We start from the raw sequence: 14,503 nt of genomic DNA, 5'->3' as shown, positions 1-14,503 counted from the left end.
CAATGGCATTATTCATGTACTGATACCTTTGAAGAGGTTAGATGAAACCAGAGCCACATTTATCCTTGGTATTCGTGGATTGAATCTTGTCATAGCTTTTATGTGAAAAAGTCACTCGGTGTGGAAAATTCAATTTGATATTTCTGCTCTCTGCATAAAATTTAATATTTCATTAAAACCTAATGAACTAGGCTATGCTCAATAAATCACTCTTGATATATAGAACTATTTTCATGAAATCCATTTCGAAATTTATGACCTCTACATATATAGAGATATTTTTTTTCTGAAACTGTTTTCCTGTCCTACTTTATTTTACGGTATTTGGTCTGGAAAAATCCAGATAGTAATTAGTATCTGGGTTGATGAACACTGTACTTTTTGATAAATTTACCTTCCTCTTATTTATCAAACGCATTTCCTACTTCAGTACTATAATAAAACATTCATTTTCAAGAAGTACTGGAAGAATTCCTGAAATTTTAGTATGAGCTTGCGGTCTATGAAAATTTCTTGATTAAAGTTATAATATCAAGGAAATAATTGGAAGTAACGGGTAACTTCCAAAGAAAGTCGATTAGTTGATGAGAAAACGAAAATACAGGATGGGTTTCGTTTTCTGCACTGGTTTATCCTTATGAGTGAACTGATCTCTGCGGTGTTTATATGGGTTTTTCATTGAACTGGTTCCATCACGGTGAAAAAATTTTGGTAACTTCGTTCAGTGTGCAAATCTAAGCCAAGTTCGACCCCTGCTTGAGAACTAGCCTCAAAATAATTCTACGACCTCTTCTACAACTTGATGACTCTACAGGCTCCAGACGAAACAATTCTGCGACCTCTTCTTATTTATGGTCAAGAACCGTGCAGAGGAGAGGCTCTGAACTCCTGACGACTCCACAGGCTCCTGACGAAACAATTCTGATGATTCAAGCTGCTACTTTAATAGCGGTTCCGAAACAACAAAACAATTCTACGACCTCTGCTTATTTATGGTCAAGGACCGTGGAGAGGAGATGGTCTGAACTCCTGACGCCTTTACAGGTACCAGAAGAAATAATTTTGTGACCTATGCTTATTTAAAAATATTTGTGTTAAATATGGTCAAGGACCGTGCAGAGGAGAGGGTCTAAACTCCTGACGACTTTATAGGCTCCAGACGAAACAATTCTGTTATGAAGACACTCCAGACTCACGAAGCCTACGGCCTTCTATTTGTCGGGAAATATACAGCCATGAAACGTACGATTTAAGATAGAAACTCCTCTGAAAGTGTATCATTATCTTTTTGTCGAGTTGTTACACTTCCTGTCGAGTCTGCCTCACTACTCCAGAAGTTCTATGAATTGCGAAATATTATTGAAACAAGTGCCTATAACAAGAACATTTAATCAAAATTCCACATTGAAATTATTTTCATCAAATGATAATAAGTATTCATGGTATTTCTTGTCACCTAATTTTATTCCATGTACTCTAAAGTGGATAAAAAAGCATCGTGCATAATATTCCTGTGCAGTCTTCTCAGAGACGAACACATGCGGTTAATTTTGAGTCTTACAAAACTCCTCCATTTTATTACTGTTTTTGAATTATTTCTCCGTGGTTTATACCTCATTTGGTGTTTGTAAAATAATAGTTCCGCCCCTAAAATGAGACCTAAAAATATTTTCAATTTCAATAGTAAATTCATCATGGCTTAAATTGAAATGAACTTTCGTACAAGATTTAATTAGAATGTAATAGATACATTATTCATTACTGGATCTCAATGCTGAAAAGAAGTACTTGAATGAAAAACAAAAAAGCTTGAAAGCAAAATGGAAAGATTATATGAACTGGAGAAAATTATACTAATTGCAAATCTATGACAACTACGCTTCGATCAGTGTCTTTATAGTAAGAGACAAATGGCAATCATTTCAAGAGAGACTAGAAGATTTCACCGAATGAAGCGTTCCACATGAGCAGGTGCACTTGACACTATTTTCTTGGCTGCTTATTTTTTTCAACTCACCACTTTAACAGTAAAATATGTACGTAAATAATGGAAGGGGCTTTTTTCCTGTTCTTTGGAGAGATTCGCAGGTTAGTAACCATTTTTTTAATTATGTTGTATTGTTTTTTCTGATTCAGTTGTAATGTTCATTATTTGTGACCGGTTCAAACAAACAAAATTACAAGAATGCCGGCTTTTGTTTAATTCACGATGCTCTGAAAATTCTGGAGTAGTTTATGAAACAATTATTGCAAAATTAACGAAATTATTTGAAGTCCTGTATTATTGAAACATTGAAATATGCGAATATGTGATATGTGATCATACTGATAACTGTGATATAATTCATATACTTTACTGTCAAATATAACTATGGAATCAATATACCAGTAGGGTCATTATTAGGGTGGTCACAAAACAATTAATGTTGTAATTTTTTTGAGGGGACCCCTCCCTTTTAAAGCTGCCAATTGACTAAGAGATAAGATTGGCGTAGTTTTAGCTCAACTGAATGAGGTTAACCTGTGCCTCATCAAGGTTGAAGTTTTAACTTTTCATAAAAATGAGTTTATTTATAAAATACCTAACAATTTTGCAAGATTCAATCAAAGGATACATGAAAAGCAATTAATGAAAAAATGTTGAAGCATGGGTATAAGCAAAAAACAACATGGGTTCTCACCTAAAAGGTCCACGTTGACTAACCTGACATTTCTTAGACAAGAGGCAAATCAAGTTGTCGAAAATAATATCAAATAGATATTATTTTTACAAATTTCAGCAGAACAAGGTTGATCACGAGGCTATCTTAAAAAACTGTACGTTTCTATAAGATACAAAGCAAACAGCAGTATGTAGTTCATAAAAGAGGGGATTCAGAGGATTTCTTCACAAGATCCGGTGTACCCTAAAGGTCCAATCTAGAACCCCTATTCTTTTTATAACTAATAGATGATCTGCCAGAAATAGTTCAGGACTCGCAATGTGCACTACTCGCATATGATTTTGAATTATTCAAAATCAAAAGTCAAGCAGATATGATTTTACGACAAAATGACGTAGGTAGTGTTTACGAGCGGTCCCTGGCAAATTGCCTCATATATAATGTTGACTAATGCTTTAGTATATAAACTACTAGAGAAGAAAATCTAATGACAGCTTGTTAATGAAAAAAAAATGAAACAATATAACATGTGAATAAAAAATAATTGAAGAAATAAAATTGTGATTACTATTTTTTTAAAACGGCTAACGTTTCGGAAAAAAGTCCTTTTCCGTTTTCAAAATCTGAAAAAGTCATTATTGAAAACGACTCTTTAGAAAATATGTATATTTCTACTAATAAACGTTTAAAGAGTGAGTTCTCATTGAGATAAATCACTTTTATTTTTGAAGTTTCCTATATGGTTTTTCTTATATAATAGAGAGGTGGAAAGCCAAACAATTTTTTTCAAAAACTTAGCTGTACTCAAAAATATTTTATTTTCAATTTTAATGAAATTATATCACTCAATATTAGTACAGACGTAAATTTTGAAGGCTATCAGTAGCAAATTATTTTATAGAATCATTAAATTATATATTTTTATTCTTTTCATCTAGTTTTATGAATTATTCATCACAACTATATCGTGTTAGGACCAGGTAAATAAAGTGATATTACAATCACTCGATAACGATGAATTTACCTGAAAATGCGTTGCCAAAACACAATATATAAAAAGATCCCTGTAACATTTTCAAACTGATGGGCTTGAGCTTATCACTTTCTTCGTTAGCTTTCGTTTGTCTGCGGGTTTCTGTGGAAGTTTTTTTCTGTTCATTTTCCACAGTTTCTGAAGACAGTTCTTTTTGTTTTCCAAGTTTTTCGTATTCATTCTCTGTCATTTTCGTTAGGATGCCTGCCTCAAAGATTGCCATTAGTCTGAAAAATATACAATTTAGATTTACAATTTAGACAAATAACTTATTGAAAATGAGAATATGAACCGGCAAAAAATATTCGATAAATGAGAAATAAATTGTGTGTTTTTCTAACAATGTTGTCCAGATTGGTACTGAAGAAGCCCTGAGGCAAGTGTCTTGTAGCGAAACATCGATGTCTACCAGAAAGAATGACAGTGTTCCATGTAAGTGAAAATTTTCACCTTTCATTCAGTATATTGTCTAAAAATCCTGTGAATGATATTTGATTCGATTCCATAACGAATGTTTGGGAGAGTGGAGAAAAGTTTTTTTATATAATTCAGGGTTCATATGAAAGTACTTGTTTTTTTTTGTAATTCAATATTTATAGGAAAGTAGCTGTTTCATAGCTGTAGGAATTTGGTATTATTTTTCTTCTGTTCAGCGATCATGAGTAACAAAGTTTGATTTGATAGATCGATCTATATTGAAACAGTTTACTGATATGATAATCATGGACAACTTTAATTTTAAAAATTTTATATATTTTCATACACTTCGTATAAAGTTCTTCCTGGTTAATACTCTGAAAAAATGTAATTGATATCCCTCAATCAAATTTGGAATTGATCGAATCATATACAAAAACTACGAAAAATTTCAATTACTCTATATTGATGAAAATCTCAGAACAAACTCATTGTAGAAGAAATTCTACCAATTATTGGTATTTTTATAGGATAGAAAATCATATTGGTCGCAAATAATTGATGGACTCATATTATTGTCTCATATATTTTCAACTGAAATATTGAATTTCCATATGGAGATCTGCAAGTACCGCAATTCTTACACCATTAAAAAAACGTCCACACTTAAAACCAACCAAAAATTTATATATACCGAAATGGCTATTGAATTTGGATTCAATTTATAAATTAGTAATTTGTTCCTCAATTCTTCTTACCATTATGAATGAAAAATAAAGCAGCTTGAAACTCACTTTGGAAACGTTGTGTTTGGGAAAGCTCAATTGGTATTTATTGGTATTTCAGTTTAATTTATTTTGTAAATATAAATATTTCGCGCTGTATCGAGCATTAAGGGGCCAATGCAACGTTCCACCTACAAGAAACGTTCATGACCTTCTGAAAGGCAAAAAAACAGCGTATTACCAAAAAAACATATTTGTCCCATATATTGACTTTAAGTATCCAACGGAATGAACTCCGGTGCTCATGTCGAAGTAATCATCATTGAAAATATACTTGTGGACATCAAAAGTGTTTTGTTTTGTGAATGTCATTATCAAGAGCGAAGATTTGTTTCAACGGAGCTTTCCGAATCCACTCCTCAGAAAGGTACATTTCCAACGCTAGTTTTCACTCGGACGACCACGAGGAATCAAAGTAAGTCCCTTGATGGTCTCGTTCTTGACATAATTTTAACTATTGTTTTCTCTTTCGCCATTATTTTTGGGAATAACGGATGTTACTCCAACTCAGGATATTTTCCAGCAGTTCATTTTTCGAAACCAATTTCTGAGCTAACATAATTATACACAAACACGTTGCATTTTGCATAATGGTGTAATAATTTATGATGAGCTGCTATCCAAGTTCGAAAACGTGGAACATGTCTCAAAATTCAAAGTACTTATAAAAAATATTCATTAGGTAAATATCACCTATTTTCACATCTATAATGGAATCCATGACGTATTCAAGTTGAACTTTGTTGTGAGATTTTCACTAGACAGTTTACAAAACTGTGTTCACATGTTTCACGTTTCACATTTGATAAATAATTTATTTTTGCACATGCTTATATATTTTCGAACCCGTTTTGAGTTAGAATTTTCCTATTAGGGACAGGTAATGTTTCTTGTGAAAGCAAAAATAAAGTTTCAACCTGAAATTCATCATTTTCTCTAATTTTCTTGAGAATACCGATAAAACAGAAATGGGCCTGTGATTATTCAAGCAGCTCTTCTTGCCGTTTTTGGATATTGGTAAAACATCTTTTCATTTTTTCAGGAAAAATTTCACTCTCAAAAGATTCTTCAAATTTCAAATAAATAGAGCAAATACGTTCTAATTGACATTCCACTACCTTCACCATTTTGACAGAAATTTTATTTACGGCTGTTGCTCTTTTAGATCCTAATTATCAATAAAATTCTGAATTTCTGACATAGTAATTGATTCCAGAAACATTGTCGATGAACATAAATCTTATTTTTCAAATTCTTTCAATTGTCTGAATATATTATGCTGATGCTTATTTGGATTGAGGGGTTCACAAGAAAAGCTACAAAATATATATTTTTTATCATTTTTTCCTCAGACCAGTAATGCGAACTCTCCATACAAAAACCTCTATATATTTTTTGACAAGTTTAATGATACCCTTTCATCTTTCCTGCATTCACTAAATGGAGAGTGTTACGTACATTCATTGTAGTAAAAAAGTGATTTCAAAGAGAAATTAAATGAAAATTATGAAATGATATTTTTATAGATATATGAACTCGAATGACCAGAACGAAATGAAGAGTAAGTAGGAAACAATTGGAGGCTTCCAGTTATTTTTGAAGCTGGTGCCACCAAAGCCATCGAGCGATGATTTTATATTTGATAGATAATTTTTTCCAAGTGCTGGCTCGCACTGCTCCGAAAAGAAATTGTAGGATTCTCATTCATTCCGTACCAAATTTTGATTTTGTTTTTTATGTTGATTTTATTTTGATATATTCAATTACTTTTGAATTCTATTCACTCGCACCAAGTGGCCTGGAAATGTTACTGTATTTTTTTTAGTTCTTGCCTTGAAGCTAGTTTGGTTTCGGTCATTTCAATTTTCTCTTACCAGCACTAGTATTTGATCAAGGCTTTGAGATGTTTTCTCTCTGACACTAACCCTCAGTTCTTATTAGTAAATCTTGCTAATTTTCGAAAACTATTGAACCAATTCTAATAAAACTCACACCGTACTCTAAAACGAAGTAAAACATAAAAAATGGTCACAATTTGACCAATAGTTTCGGAAAAATGCGTTGGTGGACATACATATATACAAACATATATGCACCTATGAAATGTCTGAGTACTCATTTGTTTGGATGCCTAATTGAAGTATTATTTGTGAAAATGTTGCAATTTTATTTACGTGTCGAATTGAACCAAATAATACATTATCATTCATTTATTAATTTCCTAATTCAATACATTTTTTACGTGTTTTCCAAATTGAACATTTGACGTTATAAAGAAATGGGAACTTGACCGGATTATAGGAGAAAAGAGAACACAAAAACTCACATTCTGTTCACTTCATCGATATATGGACATCCCAGTTGCAAAGCAATTGCAGAATACGCAGTATTCAACTTCTCGCTAAGGTGAAAATTACCGGGACCTGAAATCGTATAATTGCCTTAAAATTGAATCTGGAAGTCTGATTTCTGAAATGTCTTATAACTCACCCACGCACCCAATTGTGAGCGGTATTTTTTACGCGACCAATTGTTGGTAACCTTTTTCGAGATATTAACTTTTCAAATACAACTTTTACTCACCAAATCTTTGAATATCAAAGAATAGTGTTTCTCTACCAGCCATAACTGCATTAGTGGTCGAATGTCTGACCAATTTGACTCCCGCTTCAACAGATTCTATCAAAAAGTTGTTTCCTTGTTTTCTTCGCATCAGATTCCACAAATTTGCATAGACACCAGTTCCATTCTGGAAAAAAACATGTGAGTGAAAAATAGGTGAATATGAAGAATAAGGATATATTTTTAACAATTGATTTACACGACTATTTAAAATATAAGTGAAGGAGAATAGGAAAAGTTTATTATTACCTATAATTTTCGATAATACAAACGATCGGGAAACAAATAGAAACAATATCAAACCATAGACTTGTGACCGGCCAACTGCAATTGAAGATATGGTGGAGAGGAGTAGTAATTGAATTAAAAATAGCGATATACAAAGAAAATCAACTCAGATATGCTACATGAGAAACCACGTGGACATTTGGTTGGAAAAAAATAAGTGATCCATTTTGGAGTAGAAGAGTTTGAGTTGAAGGGAACGCAATAAGCAATTGAATATGAAGAAAATATTTTGAGCATGAAAAAAGTCTATGATATTGAAAGAAAAAAAAAAGAAAAAAAAACCTGTTATTGGTTACCAGTGACTTGCATACTGTGGCAGAACAAAGAGCGAAGATTTGTGTCATTTCAATTTCATACGAAAATAACGAAAACCAAAAATATTATCACTACAAATATAGTATCAGAAAAATCAGTCAATTGATGTATTGTCTGGTTTTTATTAATAATTTTTCATAACCTCGGAACTGTATCGATAAATTTATATTTCTCAATACGATGAGAGCAACTGCGAATTTGTATGACGAGTGGTTTCATGTTTCTGCTTACTCGATTGGTGTTGCTCGAGTTTGACTTTGATAAAATTGATGTTCATGTGTGAACATTTTTATATCGAGCGGTATTCGTAAAAATGGCTGTCAATTTCATTCCTGTTAATTTAATCACCAGTCAGAAGAAACATTTCATCGCTTAGCGATATCATAGCGATATCCAATTTTCCATAACTTTGGCGAATAAATCGGGCTAAATTTGACTGATGGCATAGGTTATGTTGGTTTTGAGGACCACTGTGGTTTGTGTCTGATTCGCATAGACCTGCGACTTAAAAAAACCCACAAGAAAAATTCTAACAGGATCAAATCACACGATCTTGGTGGCCAATTCACATCACCTTTAAGTGAGATGACCATGCCCTCAAATCGCTTGTGCAGAATATCTAATGTGGCATGAGCTGTGTGGCACGTTGCGCCGTCCTGGCACCACATATCGTTAGTGTCCAAAGCATCCAATTAAAGTCAAAAGAAGTTGGTAATCATCGACCGACCTATAGTGTTCGCCATTGACAGTGATGGCCTGACTAACATCGTTCTCAAAGAAATATAGACCGATGACGCCGCCAGCCCAAAATCCACACCAAACAGTGACTTTTTCGAAATGCATTGGACGCTCCTGGATCTCATGTATATTGGTAAAGTCCCAAATTCGAAAATGTTCACATACCCATTCGACCAGAAATGGGCCTATTCGCTGAAGATTATTTTTCGATAAAATTAGTGCCATCTGTTCCAGAGTCCATTCGGCGAACGTACATTGGGATTTATGGTTTTTTACCTTCAGTTCCTGGTCAGTTGAGTTTTGTACTACATACAATTCACTTACACGAAACAGTAGCTGAATTACGAATCTACAGAGTAATCCTTTCAGTCTTTGCAATACAAAGAGAAGCCTTGGTATTGAACTGTGCCACTTCAAAAACGACCTTCAGCAGTCGTCAAACGACTGCTGAAGGTGATTGAAATTGGATCCAAGTACAACTTGAGGAACTGCTTCAGATCCGGGCACACTATTCACAGAATCCCCATGCGAACAAATACACCAAAGCAGACTATAAGACTTGCATTTACTGAGTACCACATAAATGTGGCGAGTCCTGGCGAGCATAAAAAGAACACCCAGTGAGGAGAAACCTGCAAATCGAGCAGGTTTCTTATCGTGTTAACTCATCGTGTTAAACACTGATTCAAACGGAAATTATATATTGTATAAATTGAATAACGACACATTCAGTCAGGCCAGTGTTCAGTATTTTGGGACCAAACTGAGGCTTTGCGTAAATCACCGAATTCTGCTGAAGAAACTTGAATATTAGGGTTCCAGAGGAGTTAGATTGCGGTGGTTTAAATCTAACCTAGAGAATCGCTGCCAATTGGTAAAAACTGACCAGTATTCACGGACTGGAGCAGGGTGCTCCGAGGTTCGGTATTGTGCCCTGTTTTATTTTTACCATTGATTTCAACAATATTTCATTCGAATATATCTGGGAAGTTCAAGTTGATTGCAGATGAAACCACTATATTTTGGCTCAATATTGATGGAGCTTCTTTACGGAATGACATACAATATGATCTTGAAATAATAAAAACCTGGTTTGGCAATAATCTTCTCGTACTCAATATCCACAAAACTGATTTGTTTACCTTCAGATGTGAACTGAAGACCGTGATGCTTAATTCGACTCATTAACAATTCTCCATGCAGGAAATTTTCAGTTCTTCATATTGATAATAGCTTGAAATTCAAAGAACATTTGAATTGAAGGGGTTATATTTTCAGGAGTGATTAATTTTTGAGAAAGAAAGTTTTTGGCTTTCTACTAATCCATTTTGATACAAAAAAAGGGGAATGAGGGAATTTTCCAAAGAAAGGAAGGAAGTAATCAATTTGAAAATAAGTAACTCTATACATGGATGTGTAGATCATGCAAAGAAGTAACTTTCAGACACAAACTGAAAGAAGGTCCTCCTGAAACAGCTACTTTCATACAAACATTGAATTACACGAAAGAACAAAATTCTTCTGAAACAATTACTTCCATATGAATACTGAATTATACAGAAGATACTTTTCTCTACTCACTTTGTATTTCAAACATTCGTTGTGGAATAAAAATCAGATATCATTCACATGAGTTCTACTTTGAATGAATGGTAATAGATTGCACTTACATGGAACACTGTCACCCTCAATCGTAATTCATGATTAAATTGTGTGTATTTTCTATAATGTTATCCAATTTGGTACTGAAGAGCCTTGGGGCAAGTGTCTCAAGGCGAAACATCGGTGTATACCAGTGAGGGTGACAGTGTTCCATGTAAGTGCAATTTATTACCATTCATTCAAAGTAGAACTCATGTGAATGATATATGATTTTTATTCCACAACGAAAGTTTGAAATACAAACTGAGTAGAAAAAAGCATCTTCTGTATAATTCAGTATTCGTATGGAAGTATTTGTTTCGAAAGAATTTTTTTCTCTTTCGTGTAATTCAATGTTTATATGAAAGTAGCTGTTTCAGGAGGACTTTCTTTCAGTTTGTGTCTGAAAGTTACTTCTTTGCATGATCTACACATCCATGTATAGAGTTACTTATTTTCAAATTGATTACTTCCTTCCTTTCTTTGGAAAATTCCCTCATTCCCCTTTTTTGTATCAAGATGAAGTAGTAGAAAGCCAAAAACTCTTTCTCAAAGAAGATGTTTCAAAACTGTCTAAAAAATTACCTTCTGGATGTTGTGTCATTAGTGTCATAAATGAAAAAGTAGGTTTAGCAGCTGCAAAAACTGACGATCATTAATTGAATCACGTAGGGGTTATGCAACTGCTTTTTGGGGTACATTCAATAAAATTTTAATGAATATGGTCCAGGTTGTGCAAAAAAGAGCTATAAGGGTCCTTTGCAGAATTGAGAGTCGATATTCGTGCAAAGTATAATTCAAAAATTACCGATTCCTCATAGTGATCTCTATTTTCATTTTGTAAACACCGTACTTTCAACATAAGCACCGTGATCTACAGTGTGTCTAACTTTTAATGAAAGCACCCTCGCAACTTCAGTAATCATCAAGGTAGAATGATGAAACTCGCAGGATTGATGAAAATGCTGAAAATACACTCACTGGCTAAATGATGTTGGCCTAAGTAATATACATTGCACGCCATTCGCGATGAAAGAAACCATTTTTACCGTACATCATACTAGGATGTAAAATATGCTGAAAATTCCTTCAGATTTGTAATCAAAACCCCCCAAATTACTAAACGTACTTATACCTTTTTCCTGAAAAAAATTTTAGCTCTGAAAAATCCAAATTTGTCTCGTTTCATGGAAGTGCCCCCGTATCATCCGTAACCCACATAGCAATAGATATTCCAGGTATATTTTATGAATATACATTTAAGGATATTGTATTATGCTATGAATATGCTATGGATATATATATCTTCTGGAGAATATTCCCTGGAAGTGCTCCTGGCGAACCTTTGATATATTCTAAGAATATTCCTTGGGAATATTCTTGGAATATCTTATAATATTCTTAGAATATCTGAGGTATATTCTATTAAGAATATTCCAGGAATAGAATCCAAGGAATATTCATAAAATATTTAGGATATTCTTAGTTTATTGTAGGAATATACAATAGAGAAACACCATAGAATATTCTTTAAATATATTTTATGAATATTCTAGGAATATTTGGAATATTCCAAGAATGTGACGAGTAACCGCTATTAGGCATGTATATATTGCATTTTGATACAAGATTCACACAAGTAATAAAACACATATTATTCATAAACAAATATATTTTAAAAACAATATACACTGAAATATTTGACGTTTCAACCAATATTAAAAATAAAAAATCTAATTCAAAATATTTATTCACTGAATAAAATATTCCTGAATACTGTCATATTACAAATATTAGAAATGTATTCAAATTAGGATATTCCTACTCTCAAACAAATGTATACTAAAAAATATACTAAACTAACAACTCTGTGAATTCATCAGCACTAATTAAAAAATAATAAATATATCATTTCATTGAAAAAGAAAAAGTGTATTACATCAAGAAATAGGTTAGGTTAGGTTTCTCACTTAGAAAAATAAACCCATAAATGAAGTATTTAAAATGAGTAGTATGATGGGTTCTTCAATGAATTTCACTTACTTAAAGTTATTCAAACTTTGCTCACCAGAATAGTTTTCCTTATATTTGTCCAACAATGCATCAGCCAGTGTTTCAGTAGTAATACCTGGAACAAAATGTACATCAACGTTCATTATCACTATTTGAAAGTGGCACAATAAAACTGGAATAAAAATCAAATAGATATTTTTCGCATAAGTTACTCATGAACATTTACAACATTTTATGACTTGAAGAGCAACTTGCATTGTCTTGTTGAAAAGTAATCATTACGTTTTCAGTTCCTTGGCGCACCTGCCTGTACCAGGTACCACTCTGTTTCCTTTTGGGCAAATTGATACTATCTTGAAAACGAGTGATAAAAATCATGAAAACAAATGATACAAAAAAATGTGTTATTCACTTACTTTTCTCTATTGAAGATACACAACTGTACTTAGTCAAACCAACAAATCCCACACACCAACTCTCCTCGAACCTAAAATGAGGTATAGTAGGTTAATCACCATGACTTTACTATCGATACTTTTGCATTTTACTTACTTTTCTTGAAGACTGAATAGATGCAACTCTCCTGTTTGAAGATCCAAAATCAAACTATTCGCTGTACTGCAAATTGGACAACCCCAAATTATAAATGGTACACTGAACGTGACAGAATTATACTTTGATAATAACACCAACACACCATGCATTACACACGCGAACCTGCCACGTCAACCGCCATGTTGAATCAAATGTCGAATTTAACGCAAACGCAAATGTACCATGCATTAAGGGACAGCCGCTTTCACAGAGCTTATTCGACTGTCGCGCGCTACACTTCAATTGACCAATGAGAAACGTTTACTCCAATTATTCACTTCCCCATTTCTCTGTTTCCAGGATTTTTCGCTTTGTAATTAAATAATTTCAAATACGAAAAGACAAATAGGATGAGAATTAATCAATTTATTGATGCAACTGGTTCATTTATTGGCCCATTCAAATTTTTTTGTCGTTTCTAACAGTTGCTATTGGAGCAATTCATCCAGAATCTTTGCGTTGAGTTCAAAAACTGGTTAACACTATCAGGGTTATATGCATTAGGTTATGCATTCGATTAAGATCTTCAAATATTTTTGTTTTTAATAATATTGAATTTTTGGATACGTTATTATAAGATAATTCAAAATTCCATTGTATAGAATATTCCAAAATATACCGTGGGGATATATTCTAAGAATATATCATATGGTATATTCGATCGACAATATTCTTAGAATATTCAAGGGAGAATAATCCATTTATAGACATTCTATGCACATTCTTTCGGGAATAATCCTGCCATATTCATTCAAGCATATTCTATGAATATTCTAATGGCATGTATATATTCCAAGAATATTCTATGAATATTTGGAATATATACGTTCGTTTTATGATTTACAGGGAATATTCCATGAATATCTAGTGCTGTGTGGGAATCATCAAGGTAGAATGATGAAACTCACAGAAATGATGAAAATGCTGAAAATACACTTACCAGCTAAATGGTGATGACCTAAGTAATATACACTTCACGCCAGCCATGATGTAAGAAAGAATTTTGACCGGTAAATCATGGTAGGGGGCAAAATAGACTGAAAATTCCTTCAGACTCGTGATCGGGACTCCAAAATTATTACAGGTACACCTTTTTCGTGAAAAAAATTCAGCCCTAAAAATCAAATTTGTTTCACTTTTCATGGAAGCACCCCCGTACCTTCTGTTATTATCGAGGACTGATTAAAATATTGAAAATTCACCTACTGGTTCAGTAGTGTCGACCTAAGTTCTATACACCGATCGCAAGTCGCAATGGAACTGCCGACAACAAATTTTAAAATATATTTCTGCACCAATCAGAAATCTTAATTGTTTGATTAAAATTGAATTCAATTCTTACTTGACGATACGTACATTAACAGGAATTCGTTCATCAAAGTAAGATCATTTTA

At 33.1% G+C, this 14,503-nt stretch overlaps 1 protein-coding gene and 2 long non-coding RNA genes across 5 annotated transcripts in view; 1 reads left to right on the top strand and 2 right to left on the bottom strand.

Moving 5' to 3' along the window:
* Positions 1-1,373: 1,373 nt before the first annotated feature.
* Positions 1,374-14,503, bottom strand: part of Ir40a (Ionotropic receptor 40a) — a 34,941-nt gene continuing 21,811 nt past the window's right edge. For 2 of the 3 annotated variants that reach the window (XM_074181224.1, XM_074181226.1), the window contains 4 exons: positions 7,482-7,647; positions 7,225-7,321; positions 3,688-3,923; positions 1,374-1,659 (listed from right to left, as the gene is read on the bottom strand). In XM_074181224.1, the coding sequence (XP_074037325.1) occupies positions 1,463-1,659; positions 3,688-3,923; positions 7,225-7,321; positions 7,482-7,647 (696 nt within the window). In that variant the 3' untranslated portion in view covers positions 1,374-1,462. The remainder of the gene's footprint in view (positions 1,660-3,687; positions 3,924-7,224; positions 7,322-7,481; positions 7,648-14,503) is intronic. The other variant, XM_074181225.1, reaches the window with a different exon arrangement.
* Positions 5,103-14,503, top strand: part of LOC141485137 (uncharacterized) — a 109,647-nt gene continuing 100,246 nt past the window's right edge. The window contains exon 1 of the long non-coding RNA XR_012467029.1: positions 5,103-5,313. This is a non-coding gene — a long non-coding RNA (uncharacterized lncRNA). The remainder of the gene's footprint in view (positions 5,314-14,503) is intronic.
* LOC141485138 (uncharacterized) lies at positions 12,157-13,937 on the bottom strand. Its single transcript, XR_012467030.1, has 2 exons — positions 13,068-13,937; positions 12,157-13,002 (listed from the first exon to the last, which is right to left on the bottom strand). It is a non-coding gene; the product is annotated as an uncharacterized lncRNA (long non-coding RNA).

This window comes from Leptinotarsa decemlineata, unplaced genomic scaffold (genome assembly GCF_025532065.1).
Source record: "Leptinotarsa decemlineata unplaced genomic scaffold, Ldec_3_MD MMD2_tig00026307_RagTag_RagTag, whole genome shotgun sequence".
Classification (NCBI taxonomy): Eukaryota; Metazoa; Arthropoda; class Insecta; order Coleoptera; family Chrysomelidae; genus Leptinotarsa; species Leptinotarsa decemlineata.
Note: the sequence above shows the minus strand (reverse complement) of the source record. Positions and strands in the feature narration are given on the sequence as shown.